Source organism: Glycine soja, chromosome 5 (genome assembly GCF_004193775.1).
Source record: "Glycine soja cultivar W05 chromosome 5, ASM419377v2, whole genome shotgun sequence".
NCBI lineage: Eukaryota > Viridiplantae > Streptophyta > Magnoliopsida > Fabales > Fabaceae > Glycine > Glycine soja.
The window spans coordinates 4,222,880-4,250,374 of NC_041006.1; the positions used below are offsets into that span (position 1 = coordinate 4,222,880).

At 33.0% G+C, this 27,495-nt stretch overlaps 4 protein-coding genes and 1 long non-coding RNA gene across 6 annotated transcripts; 3 read left to right on the forward strand and 2 right to left on the reverse strand.

The window, feature by feature from the left end:
- Positions 1-444: 444 nt before the first annotated feature.
- LOC114412059 (subtilisin-like protease SBT5.3) lies at positions 445-1,705 on the forward strand. Its single transcript, XM_028375828.1, is given in 2 exon segments — positions 445-1,184; positions 1,186-1,705. Coding segments are annotated over 2 exon segments (477 nt in total). The 5' UTR covers positions 445-1,065; the 3' UTR covers positions 1,544-1,705.
- A 196-nt stretch (positions 1,706-1,901) lies between these two features.
- On the reverse strand, positions 1,902-2,949 carry LOC114412058 (ATP synthase delta chain, chloroplastic-like). Its single transcript, XM_028375827.1, has one exon. It carries the CDS (start codon positions 2,816-2,818, stop codon positions 2,072-2,074), a length of 747 nt encoding a protein of 248 aa, XP_028231628.1. The 5' UTR covers positions 2,819-2,949; the 3' UTR covers positions 1,902-2,071.
- Positions 2,950-10,268: 7,319 nt separating this feature from the next.
- LOC114412060 (ubiquitin-like modifier-activating enzyme 5) lies at positions 10,269-15,408 on the forward strand. The gene is made up of 13 exons (XM_028375829.1): positions 10,269-10,590; positions 10,758-10,826; positions 10,935-11,048; positions 11,911-12,039; positions 12,335-12,403; positions 12,546-12,698; positions 12,793-12,912; positions 13,189-13,263; positions 13,523-13,597; positions 13,801-13,887; positions 14,028-14,143; positions 14,339-14,385; positions 15,120-15,408. The coding sequence occupies exons 1-13, from the start codon at positions 10,501-10,503 to the stop codon at positions 15,254-15,256; spliced, it is 1,281 nt and encodes a 426-aa protein (XP_028231630.1). The 5' UTR covers positions 10,269-10,500; the 3' UTR covers positions 15,257-15,408.
- A 796-nt stretch (positions 15,409-16,204) lies between these two features.
- Positions 16,205-22,187, forward strand: LOC114412061. Of its 2 annotated transcripts, XR_003666580.1 has the most exons (3): positions 16,205-17,698; positions 21,502-21,603; positions 21,904-22,187. It is a non-coding gene; the product is annotated as an uncharacterized LOC114412061 (long non-coding RNA). The 2 variants fall into 2 exon arrangements; XR_003666579.1 differs by lacking the exon at positions 16,205-17,698 and having other exon boundaries at positions 18,272-21,603.
- Positions 22,188-24,385: 2,198 nt separating this feature from the next.
- LOC114412062 (deoxycytidylate deaminase-like) lies at positions 24,386-26,819 on the reverse strand. The gene is made up of 9 exons (XM_028375830.1): positions 26,595-26,819; positions 26,434-26,509; positions 26,284-26,323; positions 26,132-26,190; positions 26,010-26,047; positions 25,789-25,852; positions 25,454-25,507; positions 25,041-25,142; positions 24,386-24,843 (listed from the first exon to the last, which is right to left on the reverse strand). The coding sequence occupies exons 1-9, from the start codon at positions 26,759-26,761 to the stop codon at positions 24,787-24,789; spliced, it is 657 nt and encodes a 218-aa protein (XP_028231631.1). The 5' UTR covers positions 26,762-26,819; the 3' UTR covers positions 24,386-24,786.
- Between the last annotated feature and the right edge of the window lie 676 nt (positions 26,820-27,495).

Consider the following 27,495-nt stretch of genomic DNA (forward strand, 5'->3'; position numbering starts at 1 on the left):
ATATCTACATATATGAGGATATGTAATTCTTATAGAGGCAATAAAACAGTTTTATCCTTACCTTCTTCTCTGCTATGGAGGTCCTAGACCTCGAATCCTAGGTTAGCTCTGTAGTCTACAACATGCAGCCTAAGGCATGTTGGCCAGCTACGTTCGGTGGTGGATGTTTAGATGCAGACATTTTGGCTACTTTTTAGGCTGCCATAAGTAACGGCATTAACGCGATTTAGGTGTCGTTGGGTTCAGATATTGCATCGGAATGTTTCTAAGATGCTACTTCAATAGGGTCCTTCCATGCAGTTGCCAACGACATAACAGTAGTGGCTTCTGGAGGAAATTCAGGACCTTCTCCTGGAACTGTATCCAACAACGAACCTTGGATGCTCACAGTTGCAGCAAGCACAATTGATAGAGACTTCGCTGGTTATGTTACACTTGGCGACAAGAAAATTATCAAGGTAAACTATTTATTATAGAACCTTGTCTTGTTATATGAAAATATGTCACTTTAGTTTGTTATCTTTTTTCGTTTTCAAGTCAAAATTTCCAATATCAAGTACAAGCAGAAATCTTTTATCAGGATGCTGAAGAGGATCATGTGACATAAGGCACTAACCTACACTCCTGTTCGTTCTGTTATTGTTAGGGAGCTAGTCTTTCGGAGCATCACTTACCATCTAATAAGATGTACCCATTGGTTAGTTCTATTGATGCCAAAGCTAATGATGCATCTATTGTGGAAGCTTAAGAATATGCATACCAACTTGGCCTTCTAAATTAACTTTATATTGGGGATGTTCTCTTATAATTAGTCCATTCTTGCAGCGCTTATTGCGACTATGGAACTCTTGTTCCTGAGAAGGCAAAGAGAAAAATGTTGGTCTGTTTTGGTGGTGGAACTGACAAGGGTGTGGAAGTTATTAGGCGCTGTTGGATTGATTTTGAACCTCCATTTGCCTTCCTCTTAAGAAAATTTGATATTACATTTTAACTCAAAATTTTAACACTTGGATTTATGGGTCTTCTCTCTACTTCTATGGGATTCAACTTTTTCACTTTTATTCAATGAGAGATTTCACCTCACACTTGTACTCCAACATTGCAGACCCTGAACTTGTATATGACCTCAATATTACTGGCTATTTGAACTTTTTGTGTGGTCGAGGCTACAACAGTTCCCAGCTTGTTCTACGGCAAGCCTTACACCTGTCCAAAGTCGTTCAGTTTAGCAGATTTCAATTATCCAGCAATCACAATTCCTCAGTTAGACCCTGGACATTCTCTGAATGTTACTCGAACTGTTACCAATGTTGGGTCTCCAAGAACGTATAGAGTGCACATCAAGGCACCACCACAAGTTGTAGTTACGGTCGAGCCTAGGAAACTGAGGTTCAAGAAAAAGGGTGAAAGAAAGGAGTTGAGAGTTACCTTGACCTTGAAGCCGCAAACTAAGAACACCACTGATTATGTTTTCGGGTGGTTGACGTGGACTGATCACAAGCACCATGTCAGGAGTCCCATTGCAGTCAAAATAGCACATTAAGTGAGATTTATGTTGATGCTGCATTTATGAGTATTTGGAGTGGTGTGTACCCTTTTTTTATCTTTGCAATAAAGGTTTTTATTAAATTGTAAAAGTTTTCTAGAAATCTAGAAGTGAATATAAATAATCATGTTCACCTAGTGTTAAAGCTTCAAGATCTACATTTTCTTGGACTACAAGTATGAGATAAAATCTTATATCAAATAGAAGTAAAAAAAGTAATTACCATATAAGTGAGGAAAAGACTCATAACGTAATTCTTAAAATTTTGAAATTAAAGTAACTCTTAAAATTTTGAAATTAAAGTGTGATCGCTCATAGTTGGTGTCTCATTGCCATCAAGAAAAGGAAGAAGAAAGAAAAAGCTCAAACCAATATTAAACGCGAGCAAGCTATTATATAAGGTTGTACACAGTTTTCGAATTCATTCATTCATATTCCATACACATTATACTTAGCCCCAAAAATAATAGTGAAAGGAAACCGAATAGAAAACGCAGCAACGCAAGGTAGAGAGGGAAGGAAAGCTCATACGGCGAGAGAGATATCACCCAACTCAAGCTGAGCAGCAATATCCTCAAGCTGCTTTCTCACACTCATGTCAATCAATTTGGAGCCGGAATACCTGACAGTGAAACCCGCGACCAAACTAGGGTCAAGTAGCGTCTTAATCCTCACGTTCTTCGTCCCAGTGAGCTTCTGAACCTGCTTCGCGATCTGCGCCAGGTGCTGCGACTCCAGCTTCACCACCGACGTCACCACCGCCAGCTCCGTGTCGGTCAAGGAATTGTAAACCAATTCGAACTCTTTTGCGATCTCGTTGATGAGGTCGATCCTCTGCGCGTCCACGAGGATGTAGAGGAAGTTTCTCGTGTGGGGCTGGAACCCCGAAGATTCCGCAATCTCATCTATCAGCTTCCGCTTCTTCTCCACGGCCAAGGTGGGGTTGGCGAAGTAGTCCGACACCTGCGCCTCCGAGAATATCTCGTCGATTTTCTCGATGTCCGCGGTTGTCGCGTCGAGCGTGTTGTTCGCGGCAGCCACGTCGGCCAGGGCAGCCGCGTAGCTGGAGGCTGCGGTGGCTGACATTCTGGCTCCCGAGGCGCCGGTGGAGCGGCGGACGGCGCCGCCGCTGAAGAATTTGAGCTTGAGGGGGGTGAAGGTGGTGCCCGGGAGGGAGGAGAGGTTGAGGATGGGTTTCTGGGTAAGAGTGTTTCGGGGGATTAGGACGTGTTTGGATTGGAGGGAAGCTGTGGGGTGCTGCAAAGACGCCATTTTTGTGCGGGAGTGGAAGAATGAGGAATGAGTGTGTTGTGGGATTGAAACGAAGGGTCTTTGTGCTGTCTCTTGGTGGTCATCAACCAAGAGAGGCTGTGAATGTGATACGAAGGATTGAGAGGATCACCGTTGCCTTATCTCGCGGATAAGATAATAAACTTTGGATACGTGGACGCCTATGTGTGGAAGGAGGGTTTTTTTTTGGTTTTCTGATTTGGATTTTTATATTTTAGTGTTGGACTAAGTTTATTGAAAATTCTACCAAAGAGAAAAGGAGATAAGAAATGAGTTGGATTGAATCAATGTGTAGTAGTATCTTGTTTTGATTCAGTATATACCAGGAAGTGGCCCGCAAGCATTGCACGTTCAGTCATGGACAACAAAACTCAGCAGCAGATATACACTAGGAAGTGATCACCCGTATGCATTGCACTATGACAACAAAACTCAACAGCAGATAGAGTGAAGAAAAAAAATGGCTCAGCCGCTCAACATTGAATTACCGTTTGACACGCGTCTAGTAGCCAAAGAGATTTAATATAACTACTACAATGCTTACTTAGGGGGGTTGTTACGCTTCGTTCCATTGCATTTTTTTTTAGTATTGAAAATCAAAGTAAAATATTTTTTTTTTGAATGTTTGAAAAATGAGAATGTGAGATGAATAAATTGACTTTAGTTGGGGTGCATCTAATTTAAATTTAAAATTAATTTTAAATATAGTTAAATTGTTATTGTAAACTATAGTAAACAATATATATTTATAGAAAAAAATATATTTAACAGCCAGAAAAAATAAATTTCTATATTTGAATTAGATGATAATATTGTTTACTTGAGTTATAGTTCTACATGAATTCCTACCAAAAGTTAAAGAAGTAACTCAAGTCCTTGTTGCTATCTAGCAACACCAAATCCCTTACCGAAGAAAAAAAAATAGTCAAAAAAATTGCACTTTATCCATGATATTATATATAAGTAAACTTGATGTTTAATTGTTACAGAACATGTTCATTCATTTTGTTAACTAAATACTTACATATAATTTGAGTAATTAGCATCAACAAAAGAATAAAAAATACCTAGTAGCTTACTCTTTTTCGTTTTCTTGGAACATGTCTGCTCTTCAATTTAAGCATCATCTGACATAGTTGCTAGCATTGTGATCAATGGACATGATGTATGAAAGATCTGATGTTACCTTTGAAAAACTACATTTATGACCTTAGTCCTTACCATATGGTCTAGAGAAATATTTATTGGAATTAAGACTGAGAATCCTTGGGACTTCCAAAGAATCCTGGAGATTAATTCAAAGAGAAAAAATAAGGAAAAAAAAGTAAACATTAGATGGATATGAGTAATTATAAAGAGCACATGTTACAGTATTTATTATATAACTCAAATACAAGTAGCATTCTTGTACTCAGAATGACCTTCCAGTGACAAACTACATGCATTTCTTATATCAATTAAAATGTGTCATACCACCATGGAAATGATATTATGTCTAATAATTTATGTAGCTAGTACAACTATTAAATCCCTTGGCCCCTCCTCCCAAGTTGAAACATATATGTTAGCCAATATAGTTGTTTTTTTTGTTCTTTTAAAACCTGGCAAAAGAGGCTAAAATGCAGTTGTTTGTTTTCGTAATCATTTCCTGTAGTTGGTCCATAAAGTTTTTGTCTAGTTTTTCCCCATACCTTGAAGTTCAGTTACACTAACCAGTATCTGAAAGCAAGACAATGAGTATATAGTAGAAAAAAAATAAGGGATATTCCAACCTTTTCAAGAAATCAAGGGTGATCCACAAAGACACAATCAACTCCAATCTCTTGGTAATCATTTCTAATCTATCTCCTACTTTCACCTGTAATAGTAGCAAAACACAATGCATTTAACTATTGAACAACACAATTAGGCATAAACCTCTTCTACTAAGATAAAATTAAAAACATGACTTCATCACAAGATTTGCAAAATAAAGTTTTTTTTCCAAGTTACTGCTGAACTCGTACATACTCTCATAACAAACTAGTTAAAAACATTACCTGGGAGAAGGTTTCAAAGTTTCTTACATGCTTTGTTTTTTAACTTGTAATCTCTAATCATTTTTTTTAACTAAATCATTTTAAAGGCTTCAAATTTTCAAAAATATTCAAGAGAGAAGAAGAGTGAAAAATGATGAAAGGCCTCACCAAAAAATCTAGAAGGACCACCCAATAACACCAATAGGTTGCTAGAGAAAAAATGAATATAAAAAGGAGTTAAAAGCAATTAGAAACCTCAAACATGAAGAACAAAAAAGACATGCACTGAATGAAGGAAAAGAAGAAGCTCAACCATAAATGTTCATAGGTCAACATTCTTTGTTTTTAGAATTTCCTTTTCTCCCTATTGGAGCTTTAATTGCAAGGAGGAAAATTTATTGATAGATGAACATCAACATAGGATCATCCTTTTTGTTTTAAAGTTGATTAATTGATCTTGATAATTTATTTTGAATTATTGAACATAACTAAGATGTGTGAGTAAATTAATTTCAGCCACAAATTTTACATTAAAAGTTATGTCACGAGAGGAATTGATCCTAAAGATGCAAAATAATATGTCAAGTGCAGCAAAATTTATGATTATACCTGGAAGAATGATAACATATTCCTCCTTAGCAAGCTTGAAACATAAATCAATATCATCCCTAATATCCTCCAAAATTGAAAGGTTTAGTCTTACCTGTATTTCATTCAAGAATAAATATAAAGAAATTAATTGAATAAATAATATTAGAGTTCCTTTATTAAGACATTTTATTCTCTTCTCAAAGAACATCAATTGTGATAAATCCTTAGTTCCTCGCCATCATAGCCATAGTAGGACATTCACAATGAATTTTGTTGTGTCCTAAAGATTCAAACCTTGAGGAGCTAAGGATACAATGTGAACACTCACCATCACCATTCCAAATATGATCGGTAATAGTGCTTCGACAACAAGGTTAAATCATTTCATTTGTCTCTAGGAGGAAGCCCATCATCATCCTAATAGAAAGTTTGAGAACATAGACAAATAAACCACGTCTTTATCTGTTAATTACAAAACCAAAGATACTGTTGCTGGACAATTTTTGCAATATACTGTTGCTGTAATATCTTCTTACCTTCGATTATTAAGTGGTCAAAAAATAATAAGTCTGTGTATGGGAAATAGAATTTATGTAGACATGATACTTCAACTAAATTTGATTTTTGTTTTTTTTTATCAATGATAATATTAGTGTGAAGTATTCATTAGTTTTTATTGTTGATTAATTTTTGTTAGAAAATCTGACGGACATCTTTAATGGGATCTTTCCTCTCAACCATGTTTTTTCTATCCCTTTCAAACTCGAGATCTTGCTTAAACTGACCGAGCCCAAGAGCATTTGGACAAATCACTTATTGTTAATTTGATTTTTGTTTAAAACTATTTAGCAAGCAAATGTTTGTCATGATTTTTATTTAGAAAAATATCAAACTCGTTTTTTCCCTATGATAACAAATTTAGTGTTTTGATTTACCAAGTTACCAACATTTCAAGCAAATTTTAACCAAATTTTGTCAAAATTTTCTGTTTGTACTTTAGTATTCTGTTCTGTTGTTAATACAAACCCACTCCAGTCATAGGTTTGTATAAAAAATTTTGATAAATTTAGATGAAACAAATTTACCTGATTTTTTTTTTTTTGCAGCAAGATTCAAGACACTGTTAGCTTGCTTAAGTAGAATTAGCTTCACCTTGCTGATAAAAAAAAATAGTTTCACCTTGTATTTTGCTAATGTCACTGCCAATTAATTACATGGCCCCCATTGTTTTTATTTGACACTCTTGCATTCATTCAATGAGATTTTCGAGCATTACACTTTTCATTTCTCATTTGCCTTTTTTTTTAAGAATTATTTTATGAAATTTCAATCTTTAAAACTTTAATTTGGATGAAGATAGTTTTTTATAATAATAAAACTGAATAATAGAATATCCATTATAGTTATATCTGGTTGTTTGAATGAATATCGTATTTCATGTTACAAGAAAGCTAATGTGATATAGTAGCGATGATTAAAATTCTTAAATTCATTAAGAAAATGTGAATATTATCTTCCAGATTTAAATAATTTTAAAAAATGTCTATACCAAAAAAACTAATGTTAAAAAATTCAAAAGATATTATGAAAATTCTATTCTTATTTCACGAGTGATTTAAAAATATATGCAACTCAAATATTCAATTTCTATTTTGATTATGTATATTAAATTATTAATTAATCAAAATGAACTTCCCAAAGCTTGCAAATAGATTTTCAAAATTTTATTTCTAAAATATGTAACAAATTGACTTTCTAAAATTCAAATTTAAAATAACAAATAGATTTTTAAACGTTTGTTTATGAGATGTATCATAAATAAACTTTTGAAATATACAAATAAATTTTCAAAAGTTTAGTTGAAAATATATGACAAATAAACTTTTGAAAATTTTATTTTGAGATATACAAATAGATTTGTAGAATTTAAATTTTGAAACAATAAAACTAAACTCGTATATAGTAACACTATTGAAATAAAATTTAAAAATAAAAAAAAATAAGAAGATGCAGAAAGCAATTACGGCAACTTAACACAAACGAGGTTCAGCCAAAATAGAAAAAACATCATCTCTTTCGGGACTTCCGTCATCGTTGACTATACTTTGGTACTCTCCACCTGTATATGTCGAAGACCGAGACGTACTGTATGGAATATGTGGGCAATGTCCGAAAGGGTGCTCGACTTCATAGGGTATGTTGTATCAAGTGTCTGTATAGGGATCTTCTCATCGTGTTCAAATGTTTATCCAGTATAGTTTATAACCACTTATTCATATGCAAATGCAACATACAAATGCACAAATTCTTGAAACCCACAAGACCTCTCACATACCCTTGTAGAAACCCACTTCTAGAACCTTTGAGTGGCTCACTCAAAGAACTTTAACAACATGTAAAATTGAGTATGAGAATGATATCATCTAATATTAAATAATTTAGACAATTAAGAACACTTAGCCATTTCTTCTAGGTTGAGTCCTCAAAGCTCCATGAGAGATCCATAGCAAAATACCAAGTTTAGGCCCACTTTTCTCTCAGAGTAATTGTAAAATGGGTGGTATTTGATGATTTAGACATTTTTTTCTCAATTTTAGATCAACTTTGTGTAACCAAAAAATGGACTGACTCCTATTCTAAGAACTTGGTCACAAAGTTTATTATTTTTAAGTCAAAACTAAAAAAATTGATTATTTTGATTTGATCATCGATTGATTAAATCTTAAGATCTACTGGCACGAAACAAATTAAAATAATTAATTATATTTAATTATAATAAATTATTTACACACATAGAAATTTCTTCTTTATGAGATAATCAATTATCTTAAGCACTCATCAATTATCTACTCAACTCAAGTGAGACAATTCTCATATACATGACAAACAAATACAATCTATTATTTTATTCTTTGTTACAGTTTTCACAATTTTTGAAACATTAGGTTATCAAACTATAAGGCATCTACCCTTTATACATGAAACACACACGTAAAGCAAAAATAAACTAACACATATTATAGCTTGTGATTTCATTAAGAAGAAACTTGTCAAAACCATATAAACTAAAGAACACTATGATTCAACTTGATCTTGGTCATCACATTTTATTTAAAGCAACACAACATTTTCACCTTTAAAGAATTTATCTTTAATTTTCAATAATATTTACAATTTTTTTGGCGTGAAAATATTTATTAAATACTAAATTAATAAATAATTTTTTATTTAAAGAGAAATTCAATAAAAAAAACCATGGTTAACTATGTTTTTAGTCCTTCAAATTTAAAGTTACTTTTTTTAGACTTTAAAATTCTCAAAATATTCTCTTTAATCCTTCTGCACAAAAATATAATCAAACATAAAATAAAAAATCCACAATTTGTGACAATTGTTTATCACCAAAATTTAATTTTTTATTTTATATTTTAAAGTATACTTCTGGTTATTAAAAAATATCATAATAAAGTCATTAAAAAATTAAAAATCCATTAATCACTTTAAAAATTACTTTGATTTTCTTATTGACTTAATTTTTATAGTTTTAAACTATCAGAAAATCGTATTTTAAGATATAAAGTAAAAAATTAAATCATGATGGTAAAAAATATCAAAATTTGTGAGTTTCTCATTTTATGCCTGACTCACACATTGTAAAAAAAACAAAAAAAATATTTTATGAATTTCAAGAACTAAAAAAATAACTTTAAATTTAAAGGACTAAAAAAAATGACTCACATTTAAAATATTAAAAACAAAAATCATTTTTAAGCCACAAGATCATAAACGGTTAAAGAGTCATGTCAAATTCTTGAAAAAATTTAATCAAGTCTTTAGCTTTAAATTTAATTTGTTTGAATAAATGAATCAAATTTAAATAATATTTTTTAAGTCAAACTTAAACTTAAATTCCGTCAAAGTGAACTTAATTATATTCTTAAACGTCATGTATATCATGAAAACAAAATATTTGTACCCATATAATTATAGTCTTTGCATTTGCTGGATAAAAAAACTAATTAATCCCAATTGAATGGATCATTACATGTTAACTAGTATATATATAACTTTTAAGTGGTATTTTAATTTATCATGCTAATTTTATATAGCTAGAATTTATAATAAATAAATATTTTTTATATATAAATTATATTGTAATTGAATTTTATGAATATTTTTAACATATAAATTATATTTTAGATTTATGATATAAAATTATATATTATAATATAATATTAATTTTAACTATTGATAACTTTTTAAAAAAAGCATTAAAACTTAAGATAATTTAAAGAGAAAATTGTTGACTAGGAAGGAATATAGTGTGTGAAATGCACAATATTTAATTAATTGAGTGAGTAATCAAATCACATGATGCACATATTCAAGTAATTTCTTGTGGTGTTTATATGTGAGAAATGATTTATTTAGTGATAAAATTTATGTTTAATTTCCAAAAAAAAATCTCTTGAATTAGTAATAATTATAAATTAAGAGCCAGATTAATCTCTGATTCTAAGGATCAGAAGAAACTCATGATTTGACTCGGGAACAAAAAAATTAAGAGAGTAAACAATGAATAAAAAAATTAAAAAATTATTGATGAAATGAAGAAGTTGAGGTAAAATTATTTCAGCTTTTGCAATATTTTAATTTATAATTTATTTGTAATACAAAGATATAGTTAAGATTTAATATTTGTTTTCTCTAAATTTTTTGAATTTTTATTTTTAGTAAAAAAAAACAAAATTACACAAATAATTATTACTCATGAAAAAAAAATGTTTGATTTGATAAATCTTACAGGGGAGAAATCGTTAGTGCACTAAACAAATAAATGTAACGGCGGCCACGGGGAGGCTTGAACTTAGAACCTTTGCTGACCCTCGTGGAGTGATCCGGTGGACGCAATAACTGCAGGCAGCTCTGACTTCAGTGCAAGCAAGCATCAAAACATTGCTTTAAAAGCATCAATTCAGCGTTTCTGCAAGTTCCAATTTTCCAACTATCCACAGAAACGGTCGTTTGAAAAAAAGCTGTTAATTCGGGAGCGATATGGAGGTCGAACTCAAAGAGCTGTACGCCGATCTTCAATCTCTGAGCCAATCGCTTCCCGATCCATCTCACCATGATTTGCTCCGCAAGGTATTTCTTCTTTTCAATCCTCACTTTATACTCCGATCCCCTCAATGAAGCCGAAGATTCCGAGTTGTTTTGCTCACGAACAATTTCATTCGTTTATTTGATTCTGTTATGGTACATTATTAGATCCGATTGATATATATGATATTTTCGCTTTTATGTTTTTGAAGATTCAATTGCGTGTTGGGGACCTTGCGAAGCTTGCAGAGGCAGCACCTGTTCGACGCTCTAAAGTTGAGGTAATTGAATTGCCTATTGATCTGGAACATTTCTACTGTAATTTATTTGATGAATTTCTAGGTTTAAGTTTTATTGATTTATTGCTCCTCTTATTATTGTGTTGCCAGGATATGAGTGCTGAGGTTGTAGATAGCAATCCTTATAGTCGGCTTATGGCACTTCAGAGAATGGGTATTGTGGACAACTATGAAAGAATACGCGATTTCTCCGTTGCCATAGTTGTCTGTATTAATCTCCTTTACCACTCTTTGTTGCTGTAGCATAATATTTGAGACATGCATGCTTTTTTCTTTTAGTTATTTAAATATTTAATAATCATTTATTTGTATTATCAATGGCATAAATTAGTAAATTTCAAAGACCCAAGGGCATGTTGAATTACATGAGGACAAAACATTAATCGTCACCCTTCACTTGGGATTCATATTTTAGTTAAGGTCTCTTGTTAGTTCCTCTAGGAATCACCTTAACTTTGGGATACTACTTATAGTGACGTTATTATTGCTTATTAATTATTATGGTGATATGCTTTATAAAATGAAATTAGGAATATATTTCATCCAATTTCTGAACCAAGATAATAATAAGCTTGTTGGTGTATTTTTTATCCATTAGTACAATATCTTTCCAATATGACATGATTGATAGTGAAAATATTATTGATATGGAGGAGAACCTAATCTGTTGCTATTGGGACATATAATTAGAGTGTCTTTGGCAATCTTGTTTGAGTATGTTTGGAAATAATTCCATGTTGTATTTGTACTGAAAGGACTGTTAGGTGTGGTATTCAATGAGAATCACTAGCTAGCTATACTTGGATATAAACTTTAATCCACTTCATACTCACTGAGAGAATAGTCGATTTATGCCAAGAGTTTCTGTGGCCTTGCTGAATTTGTTTACTAAAAGGATAAACCTTTTGGTCATGAACATAGACAATGGATGAATAATTTTTTAAAGGATAAATAGGCAATCCGCGATCCTGACTATTTTAAATTTATCTTAAAGTTCCTCTCAATATATTTCTTCTTGGTGCTGGTTGAAATTGCTGGTTTTTGGTCAATTCTTGCACAATCACAGGGAGTAGGTGGTGTAGGAAGTGTTGCAGCTGAGATGCTAACTAGATGTGGTATAGGTAGACTTTTGTTGTATGATTATGACAAAGTGGAGCTAGCAAACATGAATAGGTTGTTCTTTCGTCCAGATCAGGTGAGTATCCAAATCTTCATTTTCTTGTTTTGAATTAATTTTTTGTATGTTTATTATTTCCACTCATTACGCTTTGAAACTGAAAGGGCTAATCAAATGAATGATTTTTAACATAAGTTCTCTTGGTTGACAGTAAAAATGTGAAATTTGATGCTAATAGCTAACTGTAAGAGTCGGAATTTCGTACAGACAAAGCTATATGTTAAATTATTAAATTATATTTTACATCCTAAAGTTTCAAGAACTTCCCTGTATCCATACCATAATTGCGCAATATAATGTTTTAACTTTCCAGGTTGGTATGACAAAGACGGATGCAGCTGTACAGACTCTTTCAGACATAAACCCTGATGTTGCACTTGAGGCAAGTATTTTGCATTGTATATAGCCACGAGTTCTTTTCATATATCTATGTGATTATAAGTATGAATCTTTATAACCAATTTGTTGATTGGTAGTTAATACTCTTTCCCTGCTGACATATTTCCTTTTTCCTTTTGATGCAGAGCTATACACTGAATATCACCACCGTCACTGGTTTTGAAACCTTTATGTCAAGTTTGAAAAATAAGTCATTTCGCCCAAATAAACAAGGGAGTGGTGTGGATCTGGTATTAAGTTGCGTGGATAATTATGAAGCAAGAATGGCTGTTAACCAGGTATATAATATAATTTCAAATAAAAAATTACTTTTCTTCTTTTTTATTTTCCCTGGGAATTCTCATGTCTGATTGATTTCTGTAAGCACTGCAGGCTTGTAATGAATTGAGCCAAACCTGGATGGAGTCAGGTGTTTCTGAGGATGCTGTTTCTGGCCATATTCAATTACTTATTCCTGGTGAAACTGCCTGTTTTGCGTGTGCACCTCCTCTGGTATGGCTCTTATATGAATTTGTGTATGATTCACAATTGATGATAAATGGCCTTTAGGGATTAAACTTGATTGAACCTGGTGTTATACAAGATCTCTGAAACTCAGCCATGTGATATAAATCACTATGCTATTTAATCCCAAGATATAAAAACTTCGGACGAATCACTATGTCACTAATCTATTGATGTGTGTTATTACATCCACTTTACAGTAAATGTGAAATTTTTATGCAGTATGTACAACATGTGAAGCATACATTTATGTTTTCCTTTTAGGTTGTTGCATCTGGGGTAGATGAACGCACGCTCAAGCGTGAAGGGGTTTGTGCTGCATCTTTACCCACCACTATGGTAAACTATGAGTCGCTGTATCTTACATTGGCTGCTTTTCTTCTTTATAGTTTAAAATTCAAATACTTTGCGAGGTTACATTTTTTCTTTTCAGTATAGTGAATCTTAGGGCTTGCAGACTTAAAATGTAAATTATATTTCTTTATAAAATTTCAATAAACATCTTGACACTTTCTAATGGCTTATTTATTTTCTGTTCATTGTTTTGAATGTGAGTTTATTGTTATCTAACGTTACAAAATCTTATTTGATTTCCCAGGGGGTTGTTGCTGGTCTTCTAGTCCAAAACACACTAAAATTATTGCTAGGCTTTGGACAAGTTTCTCCGTATTTGGTAAGTGCTGGATTGGTGCTTCCTTTGTTCTCCTTTCCTGAGTTGTTGCAAATGGTTCATCATATTTTAAAAATCAAATAAACAAACTGAGTTTATTCCTCAGAGGAATCTGGTGAGGCTACTTCAATGAAAGACAGTCTCTCTTTCATAAAATACATTTATTGTATGCTTATGTCCTCAGACTTTGGTCTGTTTATCTCTAGGGATATAATTCTCTTAAGGATTTTTTCCCAACTATGCAAATGAAGCCAAACCCTCAATGTTCAAATGTAGCTTGTTTGGAAAGACAGGTAAGTTGTTTATGTTTGGAATTTTTTAAAATAGTGGCAGGAAAGTTGTTTACAAATTACAACCATTCCCTAGTTGCACAATTTTGAGGTCATCAACAAACTCATTGCTCCTTCCAACTATGAAACTACATGTTATGCAGGAAGAGTACCTGCTTGCAAAACCAGCAAGGGATGCTGCAGCCAAAGCAAAAATGGAAGCTGAAGCACCATCAACTGAGGAAGTGCCACTTCACGAAGATAATGAATGGAATATAAGGTGTTTAATGATCTTGTTCTTGATCATTTTCATGTGTGTAACAGAAGATACAAAACACTTATCAATTGAAATTGATTTAATCCCTGATTTACTTGTTGCAATCATTTATGCTAAGGACCTAATAGTATCAAACCTCATTCCTTTCTTGAAATTTTAGCCTTCACATTTAGTGATGTTCTTTTGCTTAATTTCCAGTGTTGTTGATGATGTTGAGCTGGTTGGTCCGGATACCAGAAGTTCAGGTATTATCTTAATTTATATTCTGAAAGTTTAAATTTGTAAATCATAAGCTCGGAGAATTTATCCTTTCCTATTATAAGTGAATAAAGTGCTGAGTGTTTTTCTATGGGGTTGTTTTATTACTAGACAATTCAAGAGGTAAAAAATGTTGGCACTTAAATTTGCAAGGCTTCAATTTTTATGGACTTGGGCAGCTTGGATAAGTTTTTTTAACAAGTGTTTATAGTAGATGAAAATAAAATAAATTAAAAAGATAAAATGAATATAATTTCTCTCATTTTAAAATTATGAATCTCAACTTTTTCAGAAGTAAAATGAAAAGTTGAAGTACCTATGTTGATTTTAACTGGTAAAAGAATGATTCACTCTATTTGCATAATTCAAGCTTAATCAAACTGGGCCAAAGATGCATTTGTTGGTTTCCTAGTTTGTTGGAGCACAGGGGAAATTCTTCTCTTGGCTGTGGGAGGTTTTCTTTCTCATCCGGCTCCTTCTTGGAAATGTTTTGACACAAAAGTTGCTTTCTCTGTTCCTCCTTTACTGCGAAAACAAAAATTTCTATCCCCTTATAACATTTTGGTTCCTCTAAAGTAATGGTAAATTGCTATTGACAATATTAATTAGGAAACTGGGAAATCATATAGATTTTCTATCTGAAGGGTTCAAGATCTGTTTTATTTCCGTAGCTCATTTTCAATTAATATTTATATTAACCTTTTTCCAAAATCTACTTCAGATGTTCTGCCGGAAGGTCTCACACATGAACTTCCTACTGCTGACGAGTTTCATAAGGCAACTCTTGACGCTCCCGTAGTTGACAATGACGACCTGGAAGATCTTCGTAGGCAACTTGAAGCCATTAATTCTCCATAGTGTCAGCCAAGTTTTTTTCTTCTTATTTTCAGAAAAGAAAAACTTTTGAATTTCAAAGTTCAAACTGACATCATTGTTCAAGTAAGCCAGTTTAACTTAGCATCAGTTTGTTTTAAAATTGAGGAAAACTAATTTCAAATTATTGACCATAATTACAGTCTCAAAATTAATTTCAATTATAAATTTATATTAATCATACGTTTTTTATTAAAAATATTTAGAAAAAAAATTAATCAAAACAAAAGGCTTAAAAGTTTTAGTTTGAATCATGTCTTGCCCTTTTCAGAAAGTGGTTCTTACATGTATTGAAGCACAGGAGTTGCTCAGTTCATCATACTTCCTATATAAAACCAAATCAGCATATTGGTGAAGCGTTTGATTTTATATTCAATGATAACACTGAAATATGTTTAGTCCCTTAATTTTGGATAATGTTCTTTTTAGTTCCTTTCCATAGGATGAGCCAAAGAGAAAATAAGAGATTAATTTGTGATGTCAAAACAGTTAGAAATTGATTTTCTATTTTAAATTTTAAAATATAATTTCTTACTGTTTAAAACTGTTAGAATAAAATCAATAAAAAATAAAGCAAATTTTAAAGTAATTAATGAGTTTTTAATTTGTTATTCACTTGATTCTTGGGTTTTTAATTGTCAAAAGATCGTATTTAAAATAGAAAATAGAAAATCAATTAAGACCAATCAAAAGATGATACAAATTATGAATTTCTTATTTTATATTTGATTCACATTAAACAGATTATTATGCCAAATTTAGGGACTAAAAAAAATACCTTTAAATTTGAGGGATCAAAAGTAAAATGATTCAAATTTTAAAGAAAAAAACATACTTTTAAGCCTAAAAATAAACTTAACAACACAATGTTATTCTCAACAAAAAGAAAAATACAAAGATACGACTTTTTTGCGAACTTTATTGATAGAGCTGAATTTACTTTATTTACCGAAGCTTGAATAGCTCTCTGCACCGTTCATCTTGTAATGTTCTGGATTGCAGCCACGATATCTGCAATTGGAACAATCGTAAAAGGGCCAAATTTGCCTATCACCATCGGGAAAATGTGATATATATCAACAGAGGCAATTGTAGTTAGAAAGGGTCCTCAAGATACGGTTTACTTGACCTTATGCCCTACTACGTTAAGACCGTTTAGCATATGGGCATGGTTAATTTGCACTATATTTGCATTGGTCCAATGTTGAGACTATAGATGGGGTTTAATTTCACTTTGCAGCATGAGTGCACAAAGCAATAATGAAGGGCCACAAAGTGTTCTAACTGCCTTCATTGTTGCTTATAAGTTGCGGAGAAACACGAGATAAATGAACTCTTCTGCAATATTCAGAATCGATAAAACTATTATCCAGTAATGACTGTGATAAGAACCTTTCTCAGCAACAGAATTTAAAGGAAAGAGTTGCTGGAAAATTTCGAAACTCAAACCTAAAAACTACCCCAAACAGAGCCTTAAGCTAATTTAGTATGATGTTTTACATTGTACCACGTGGCTGAATAAAGACAACCGTTTTGTCCTGGGAAAGTTTCTGCCTGGGCGATGGCAGTGGTGAATCATGAATAGTGTGGTTGCAATGCAAATATTCATTCGTCCTCTCCTCCTCCCAGAGGCACAATAGCATGGGCTTCTAAATTTTGTTTAAATAAATTTATTGTAATTTTTTTCAAAATAATCCCACTTCAAGGAAGGTACGAGTGCCTCATATTCCCCCTTAGAATTAATTATCTTGAAATTTTATTCCTTTGACACACCAGAGAATTGTAACACAATTTGATGAATTACTAGAAGCTAAAGCTAGCCTAATAAAATAAAGACACGACACAGACAAAGAGCTTTCCTCAGCTTAATCCTAGCAAGTCATTCATTGACTTGTGGGGCAGACTCAACAGTTATTGGTTGACTGACCATATCCAAGAAAATGATGTTCACTAACCTTAAAGTGAAGCCATCATTCATAAAATAGCTTATTACTCATTTCATCACTATAGTAACCCTGCACTATATCATTCTCATTACCAGCACTTCAAATTACTCATTTCCATAATTCCGTTGATCCACTCCCTTTCCTGTTCCTACCATGGCCCTGATTGGTTGGTGGTGCTCTTCTTTCTGCTTTCCTTCAGGTTGCGGTTGACAGGCTTGCTTCTCGTCAAGTTCTTGACTTCTTTTGTGCAAGAAAACTCGATGAGATGCTGCTCGGCAAGCTGAACATCAAGCTGCTGTCCATTGATGCTCTGGCTGATGATGCAGAACAAAAGCAGTTCAGAGATCCACGTGTGAAAGCATGGCTTTTTAAGGTCAAAGATGCTGTGTTTGATGCAGAGGATCTCTTGGATGAAATAGACTATGAACTCGCCAAATGTGAAGTGGAGGATCAATCTGAGTCTCAAACCTTCGCTTACTAGGTATCAAATTTCTTCAATGCTACTTTCAGTTCATTTAACAGGAAAATTGACTCAAGGATGAAACAAATCCTTGACAAACTAGATTTATCTTACAAACCAAAAAGGTGCTCAAGGTTTGAAAGAGGCTACTTATTCTGGTGTTGGATCAGGTAATAAAGTGTCACAGAAATTGCCATCAACATCTTTGGTGGTTGAAAATGTTATTCATGGCAGAGATGATGACAAAGAAACAATCTTTAAATGGCTGACATCTGAAATTGACAGTCATAACCAGTTATCAATTTTTTCTATTGTGGGCATGGGTGGGGTGGGTAAGACCACACTTGCTGAACATGTGTACAATGACTCAAGGATGGAGGAGGCTAATTTTGATATAAAAGCTTGGGTTTGCATTTCGGATGATTTTGATGTTTTGACAGTGACCAAAACAATTCTTGAGGCAATCAATGAATCAAAAGATGATAGTGGAAACCTTGAAATGGTTCATAGAAGATTGAAAAGGGAATTGTCAGGAAAGAGATTTCTTCTTGTTTTGGATGATGTTTAGAATGAAAGACGAGAAGAATGGGAAGCTGTTCAAACACCTCTCAACTATGGGGCTCCAGGAAGTAGAATTCTTGTCACAACTCGCAGTGAAAAAGTTGCTTCCACTGTGCGGTTATGTAAAGTGCATCGCCTAAAGCAATTACAAGAAAATCATTGTTGGCAAATTTTTGCTAAACTTGCATTCCAAGATTATCACCCCAGTTGAATGCTGATTTGTAGGAGATTGCTACAACGATAGTTGAAAATTGCAAAGGATTGCCTTTGGCATTGAAAACAATCGGAAGTCTTTTACATACAAAGTCATCTATTTCGGAATGGAAAAATGTATTGAAAGCAGCATATGGGACTTAACCAAAGAAGAAGATTGTGAAATTATCCCTGCTCTATTTTTGAGCTATCACCACCTTCCTTGTCATCTCAAGAGATGCTTTACTTTTTGTGCCTTATTTCCCAAAGATTACGAGTTTGACAAGGATGGCTTAATTGAGTTGTGGATGACTGAGAATTTTATACAATGCCCTAGACAGAGCAAGAGTCCAGAAGAAGTTGGTGAACAGTACTTTGATGTTCTATTATGGAGGTCTTTCTTTCAACAGTCAAGCAGATTCAAAACATGTTTTGTCATGCATAGCCTTCTTATCGATTTGGAAAAATATGTTTCTGGGGAGATCTATTTCAGGTTGGAAGTTGATAAAGGAAAATGTATACCCAAAACAACCCGTCATTTTTTCATTTTCAACCGAAGACGTTAGATATTTTGACGGTTTTGGGAGTTTAATTTCTTACTTCTTACGTGTCTTATCTTTCTCTCATTGTTCTGACCTTAGAGATGTTCCTGACTCATTATGCAATCTTAAACATATTCTTTAGACCTTTCAAGTACTGGCACACAAAAACTACCTGATTCAATATGTTCTCTCCATAACTTGCTAATACTAAAGCTGAACTTTTGTCACAATTTGGAAGAGCTGCCCTCGAATCTGCATAAACTCACCAATTTGTGCTGCCTTGAAATTGAAGGTACTAAAGTGAAAAAGATGCCAATGCATTTGGGAGAACTGAAGAATCTTCAAGTACTCAGTAGGTTTTGTGAGGAGGACTCAATATTCATGGAAAGCTATCTATTGAGGAGCTGTAGAATATTGTGAATCCATCGGATGCATTAGCAGTAGATTTGAAAAATAAAACACACCTTTTGAGGCTAGAGTTAAAATGGAATTAAAACCTAATAGTATATAGTAGATACAGCTGAGTCATTGCTGGCTCAGCATAAGAGTTAGTTAGTTAAACTAACTACTTTTGTAGTTAGAATCTTCTGTATATATCCTACTGTGTAATTCTGTTGTAACTAACTAATTCAGAAATACAATAACAGCTTCACAGTAGTTTAGTTTTCTCTCTTTCTTTCTCACCTCCATGAATTTCTACAAAACCACATCCCTGATGGTCCAAGGAAAGAAAAGGAAGTACTTGAGAATTTACAACCTTCCAGACTTTTGGTGGATTTGTCAATCAGGAATTACGATGGTACACAATTTTCAAGTTGGTTATTTGATAATTCATTATTGAATTTGGTATCCTTACGGTTGGAGGACTGTAAATATTGCCTTCTGTCGGGCTTTTGCCATTTCTCAAGCACCTGGCTATTAGAGGGTTTGATGGGATAGTGAGTATTGGTGCTGAATTTTATGGTAGTATATCTTTACCATTTGCATCCTTAGAAACATTGATATTCAGTTCTATGAAGGAATGGGAAGAATGGGAATGTAAAGCTGTTTTTCTATGTCTTTAATATCTTACTATAGTAGAATGTCCGAAGCTGAAAGGTCTGTCAGAGCAACTTCTTCACTCAAAGGAACTAAGTATTCATAACTGTGGGAGGCTCGAAAGGATTGGGCACATCATATCTGATATTTCTCTTGAAGAGTTGAACATCATTTCTTGCCCATATTCGAATATTCCCATGAGTCGTTGCTACGATTTCCTCCAAGAAGTAGGGATCAGTGATGCCTGTGACTCTAATGATTTTTCCGTTAGATTTCTTCCCAAAACTTTGTATTCTTCGACTGTTCTGGGGTCATAACCTACAAATGATTTCAGAGGAGCACACTCATAATCATCTCAAGGAACTGGAAATTAGCGGGTACCCTCAATTTGAATCATTTCCCAATGAAGGATTATTGGCACTGTGGCTAAAGATATTAGTATTCGGGTATTAGAGAATTTGAAATTATTGCCTAAACGCATGCATATCCTCCTTCCATCTATTTTTCACCTATCTATAGAGGATTGTCCACAAGTGAAGATGTTCTCAGATGGAGGTTTTCCATCAAACCTAAATAACGTGCAACTCTCTAGTTTCAAACTTATCACCTCACCGAAAGGGACCTTGGGAGCCAACACCTCTCTAAAAAGGTTGTATATTCGAAAAGTGGATGTGGAGTCTTTTCCAGATGAAGGATTTCTGCTACTGTCTCTTACTTTTCTAGAAATACGTGATTGCCCAGATCTTAAAAAACTGGACTACAAGGGTCTCTGCCAACTTTCCTCTCTCAAGGAATTGAGGCTTGAAAACTGCCCCAGCCTCCAATGCTTACCAGAGGAGGGTCTGCCCAAATCCATTTGAACTCTTGGAATTTCGGGTTGTCCATTGCTCAAACAGCGTTGCCAGAGACCAGAAGGCGAAGACTGGGGAAAGATTGCCCACTTTGAAAAGCTGTATATTAAAAGGTACCGATGTTAAGAGTAGGATCAAGCAGTCAAGTGTCACAGAAATTGCCATCAACTTCTTTGGTGGTTGAAAGTGTTATTTATGTCAGAGATGATGACAAAGAAATGATCATTAATTGGCTCACATATGAAACTGGCAACTATAAGCAGCTATCAATAATTTCTATTGTGGGCATGAGTGGGGTGGGTAACACAACGCTCGCCCAACATGTATACAATGATACAAGGATGGAGGAGGCTGATTTTGTTATCAAAGCTTGGGTCTGTGTTTATGATGATTTTGATGTTTTGACACTGACAAGAACAATTCTTGAGGTAATCACTAAATCAAAAGATGATAGTGGATACCTAGAAATGGTTCATGGAAAATTGAAAGAAAATTTGAAATGTTATTAGTCTTGAAACATTTATTTTATGATTGGTTTTTTAGCTTTTTTATTTTATTTTTTAGCTTTTAGATTGATTGTTAAATCAGTTTAATCTCAACTTGTTCGATCCTGCAGTGATCAATTTTTGAACTTATGTAGATGAATAAAGGCAAGTGATGATGAAGGGGGCGTGGCAGACTAGGGGAGCAGAGCTGTAGTAGAGGATTATGATTATAGACTACTAATTAATTTCTGCTAAAGGTAAAAATAATACACCATCTTGCTTTTGTTGGTGGGTCAGGTTCGGGGTTCATAACGACACTACTTTCCTTTTATCACCTTTGTTAGGGGCTTTGAACTTATTTGTTCAAGTAAACAAAAGCTTTGCAATACTTTTACCAAATAAAATTCCATATGAATTTAACCAAATGGACTACTTGCTTACTACTAGTTGTGTACACATCTATGAGTGTGATTAACTTGGCCTTCCATTCAAAAATTTCCTTTTTTTTTTTCTTTTATAGATATGGTTTCAGTTTTGTTCTTTTAAATGTGCAATAGGTGACATCCAGGAAAAGATCAATGGCACCCTTACGTGAGCTTTATAGCTTTGTTACTGTCAAGGATTTTGCTAAAGCCTTTCAGATTTCCAGTGACTTTTGTACTGTCAAAGGATCCTTTGTGGGCTTATTCCCCTCCACCTTGGATCCTCAAATTACCAATAACCCCTTGTAGAAGTTGCTATCTGGATCTGGAAATGATTCTTTTATTACGATTGTTTAAAAAAATTGTATTGCTACTTCTCTTCCGGATGATGCATAAATTATTGGGTTTATGTACTTGTATTTCTGTTTATTGTGTACTCATTCCTTTTATGTACTCTCTAAAATCATATATAAGCAAAAATAATTACTTTCATACTCATTAAGAAAATTAGTTAAAATAATTTAATTTTATCAAATTTCAAATAAAAAATAAGGTTATTTCTCCTTCATTTGGAATTTGGTATTATGAATAAAGTAAAGTCCCTAAAAATAGAGTTACAATTAAATGAAGAATATTTTAAGAATGATATGATAGGTGAAATTAGTTAAATTTACTTTTTGAATCCAAGATACAAGATGTTTTTTTTTTCTTAGTTCAGAAGAAAAAGTACATCTGAGGGAATCAAAACCTTGTATCGGACAATTGATCCGAAGAAATTAAAATGGTCCAATTCTATTAGTCTAATGGCTTTGAAAATTTGAGTAAACAAAAATTCTATTTTTACCCTCTTTATTTCTCTTTGCTCTCTATATTTTGTAATTTTTTTTTACAAAAATACTCTTTGCAAAAATGAATTGCTGCAACCTATATTTAGAAATTTATAAACTTTCGTCATTTAGTTTCCGGGGTTTTACAATATTCTGGAAATTAATTACCAAAATGTATTAAAATTAATAACATTTCAAAATTTAGTTTTTGAAACAGTTAACATTTCAAAATGTTCCTAGTTCCATAATTGATGAGCTCACAAGGCTTCTTGATGTAAAGGTGGTTGAGTCATGACAGGTAGCTTGGCCTACCCACAATCATTGGCATATCAAAATCACAGGTCTTCCAGTTTGTAAACGGGAGTGTGGAAGAAAGTGAAAGGGTGGAAGGAGAAGGTTTTGTGGCAAGGTGGAAGGGAAATCCTCATTAATAGTGCAATCTATTCCCTCTTGCATAATGGGGTGCTTCAAGCTTCCACAGTCCTTGTGGGATGATATTGATAAGATGATGGCTAGATTCTTCTTGGGTGGGTCAGTTGATGAGAGGAAAATTCGCTGGCTTAGATGAAACAAACTAACAAGAAGCAAGAAAGGAGGTCTAGGTTTCAGAGTAGCAGCGGCGTTCAATAAGGAGCTGTTAGCTAGGAAGTGGTGGCACCTTATTAACTTTGAGGACTCTCTCGTGGCTCCTCTACTTAAGGCCAAATACTACCCTCATAAGGGTCCTTTGGAGGCCTCCCGTGGACATAGACTGAGTTACATATGGTCTAGTATCATGTCCTCTAGAGATTTGATGATGGATGGTGCAATTTGGAGGGAGAGCAATGGGAGCCAGATTCATGTCTACAGAGACAGATGGATGGAAAAAGATGGCAAAGGGATGGTCCTAGCTCCTCTAGAGGTACACGAGTATGATAATCCCTATGCAGCGGATCTCATAGTTCATGAGGTGACGCAGTTGAATATTAAGTTGGAGTCTTTGTTTTCTCAAGAGATTGCTAGACACATTATTCAAATTCTCCTACAAATAAAATTATCGACATTCACAAAAAGAATTATGACAACACAACAAAGATTATATTATAGAAAAAATAATAACAAACACAAAAATTTAATGTGATTTGATACCTCTTGTCTACATTCACAAAATCGTCTACAAAATATTTTCCTTATCACAAAAATGATTACAAGATTATAACTGACTCTAAATTATAACTCACTCTAAATAATGTATCACAACAAAATAAATCTTCACAAAATAACTTTGTTTCACAATCACTCTTCTCACACACTCTCTCTTCATGTGTTATTTTTCCACTAAATATCTTCTCTATTTATAGTAAAAATTGTCACTATCTATAATAAATAAGTTATCTTGAAAGTTAAAATAAAAATAACTTCCAATACATTCATTCAATTAAAATTCATCTAATAAAATATAATATTTCACTTTATATTTAAGTCACCTATATTTTAATTATAAAAATTTAATTCTTAATATGTATGCATCATTATTTTTTGAATTAAAACTCTACAATACAAATATATCACAGAGAGACACCTAAATCAAACCAGTTGATATGAAGACTATCTAGTGATGAAATTAAATCATTCAAATTGATATGATTTTCTAATATAAAAAAATTATGCATACTATGAACTAATACACATAATTATAAATCAAAGTGTGCATAATAAAAAAGAAACCATTTCTAGTCAAAATAAATTAAAAGAATAATTAATATTTGGTCATAATTAGTATTTCATAAAGAGAAGTGTTAAGTCAATCATTTAGAGAAAAAAATTATATTAAAAAAATACTTGAAAAATAAACTAAATCTGCGTTCAACAAGTGTGTTCGTATCATCGTTTGGAGTGGACTCACTTGCACAAGGTTACATAAACAACTAAATATACTGAAAAACTATCTTCGCTCGTCCATGAAGTGTATTTATAGTATCCTACACACAAGGCCTAAACAACTACTTCTACAAATAAAGAACTCTTTTACTGATGCTGAACATGATCATGTTCCACTTCTTTTCAGCCTGCACTATAGCAGTGGTGAGGTTACTATTGACTTGGTCAAAACCTTCTATCTGTCTTCTTTTCACTTTTTAATATATTATGAGCATAACTTTAATGTGAAGAATTTCCTTACAAAGTGAAAATTTAAGCCAAGCTTCAAAATCTAGTGCTCCTCAAACTTCAGATGAATTTCATTCATCAGTGGTTGATGTTTCCTGACCTGCATATAAGGAAATTCTTCACATTAAAGTTATGCTCATAATATCTTCTACAGATTGGCTAGAGATATTAAACACAAATATAAGGAACTAATAAATACAGAAGTTAATTATATTGAATCATTATCAGTAGGTATCCCTAAGCCAATTGAACTGAGACAACAATTTATTTACGTCCAAAAGTTTATGAAAATGTTACCTTTACACCAGCCAATGAAAGTAGCTTGTGAGAGGCAATATATGCAGTATCTGAATTTTCTAGTCTCTTCTCCACAAAATAAATCACTTCAGAAACTCCTGACTGCAAAAAGAATTTAATATATAATGCCCTTCTAAAGATTGAATAGCAAGATAAAGATGCCCCGCAATATGTATTAGTAGTCTAGTGGTGATAGTGCCAAAGAATCTTCCAAATTTATATAAATCAGACTAGTATTGAATATGATTATCAGCTAATACAAAAATCATAAATTTATTTATTATGTCATCAACATAATAATAAAGCAAAGCACTTTCTCATAAAAGTTATATTCTTTGATATAAAATGCAGATCTGATCTGCAGAATGATTCATCACAACATATTATACGTCAAGCAGAACAAGGTTACCAACCTGGATTATGATCTTAGCACATTCATTGCACGGAAACATGGTCACATATAGCCGCTGCATTGATCAGATAAGATTAAAAAAAAAAGTGTTAAGTGGAATATCTTAGTATCAGGTGGTTAAAAAACACTGTTTGCTTATAACTCAAAAGGAATCTTTAAGAAAATTCTTTTGTGTGCCAACTGGTGTGGGTGGTGTGACATGCTCACTGTGTGTGCCAATATATAGTCCAATTGGAAATTACGAAAGGAAAATGATAAATTAACCATAAGTCAGTATTTTCAATTAAGTAAGACACTTAAATGATATGTTTAACTAGAGAGTGCAGTGGAACTCACTTGTCCAGCAGCAGAGGCATGATTAGTGTTGAGAATAGCATTTACTTCTGCATGACAAACATAACTAAAGTAGACCAACAAAAAGAAAAACACAGTCAACAAGATCACATTTGATGAAAAATACAATAACTTGAGCAATAAAAGAATCCGTCTATTTAAAACAAGCCTATGGATTTAAGGTTTCAATCAACAAAAGTGAATGGACAAAGGAAAACACTTACGGGTACTTTGTCTCCAAAGGATTCCCAGTCCTGGATTTCTGAAACACGAAGAGATTTCTGAATGAGAATGTTTAATGAATACTCCAAAAAGAAAAGAAAAAGTCATTCTCTTAAATACCAACCTTTGCCCAGGGTAGCTTGTCATCAGAACAACCTCTTGGAAATCCATTATAACCAATTCCTGACAGAAGAAAAAGCAAAGTAAGAAACCTGCGTTTCAGAGAGAGAAAAAAAAAGAGTGAATAATTGGGATATGAGAACCTAATGAACTTACCAAGAATTACACCATCTTGACTCACCAAACAAGCCCCAACCTGAAATGTTAACAACACCAGATGCACAAACTTTTAATTTAAAAACCAACCCAAGCAAGCAAACCAAATTCCAAAAGCAATGGCATTTACAAAAATGAAATAAACATTACCTGCCTATTAGGGTCTTTGGACCTCTCAGCTGACAAAAACGCAATTGCCATAAAATAGTCATCCCACGATAAGTATCTGTAAAAATTATAAAATGTAAATTAAAGACAAAAAAAAAAGTCACATTTATCCATTTTTTTCAACACGAGAACTAAAAATTTACCCATTGCGCTTGGAGGGGTCGAAAGGGTCGCGGGGAGAGAAAACGGTGCCGTTTAGAGAGGATTTGGCGTGCGTTTGAGAACGGTAGAAGAAGCGGAAACCGATTGCGGAGGCCAATGCGCCAATCACCGTTGCCGTGGCCGCTAAAGTAGCCTCGCGAGAGTTCATGGAGTTCCCAACTATGAACAGCAAAGGGATTGGATTTGGGGCAAATTGAAGTTTCTGGGTTCAAATGAAAAATAAATAAATACTAGAGTTGGGAGCGGGAAAGAGCGCGGGAAATTTTGCGAGGGAATTCGGTTTACGGTAGTATGTAATAATGTAACTAGTTTGTTGTTTTTTCATATAATTTATATTTGATAACAATTAAATTGAAAACATAAGTTTAAAATCAATTAAAAAGTTAATATACTAAAAATTAATTTAATCAATATGTTCATTAATTTAAGTATTATAAAAGTTAGGTGTAATTTTTTTAATGTTTTTATTATTAATGTTGTTACCTGAATTCACACGTCTCTATAAGTTCTTTTTCTTTTTCACAATTGAGAAAGACATGCATGACCAAAAAACTAAAAGAGAAGAGAGAGATTGAAAAGAATGATTAAAAGGATTTGAGAATATCAACAGTAAAAATTAAGGTTTGAAATAATTATTGACTAAAAAAGTTAGTAAATCATGGTTAATTATGATTAATTTAATTAAAAGAATTAAATTCTATGAAAATTCTTCTCATAAACGTCTAAATAAGTTTTTGAAATGTTTAATTAAATTATGGTTTAAAAAATTAGTAAATATTGAATAATTTAATAAAACGAATTAAATTTCATAAAAAATAATTTTGCTAATGGGTGAAATTTTAGCGTAAAGATGTAGATGGTAAAAGTAAACTTTTTTATATA

Coding starts and splice junctions, on each gene's coding strand:
- LOC114412058 (XM_028375827.1), bottom strand. CDS start 2,818: ATGGCGTCTTTGCAGCACCCCACAGCTTCCCTCCAATCCAAACACGTC.
- LOC114412060 (XM_028375829.1), top strand. CDS start 10,501: ATGGAGGTCGAACTCAAAGAGCTGTACGCCGATCTTCAATCTCTGAGC. Junction 11,049..11,910: donor ATTTCTCCGTTGCCATAGTT/GTCTGTATTAAT, acceptor GCACAATCACAG/GGAGTAGGTGGTGTAGGAAG. Junction 12,040..12,334: donor TGTTCTTTCGTCCAGATCAG/GTGAGTATCCAA, acceptor TTAACTTTCCAG/GTTGGTATGACAAAGACGGA.
- LOC114412062 (XM_028375830.1), bottom strand. CDS start 26,761: ATGAACTCTCGCGAGGCTACTTTAGCGGCCACGGCAACGGTGATTGGC. Junction 26,510..26,594: donor GACCCCTCCAAGCGCAATGG/GTAAATTTTTAG, acceptor TAATTTTTACAG/ATACTTATCGTGGGATGACT. Junction 24,844..25,040: donor TTTCATTGGCTGGTGTAAAG/GTAACATTTTCA, acceptor CCTTATATGCAG/GTCAGGAAACATCAACCACT.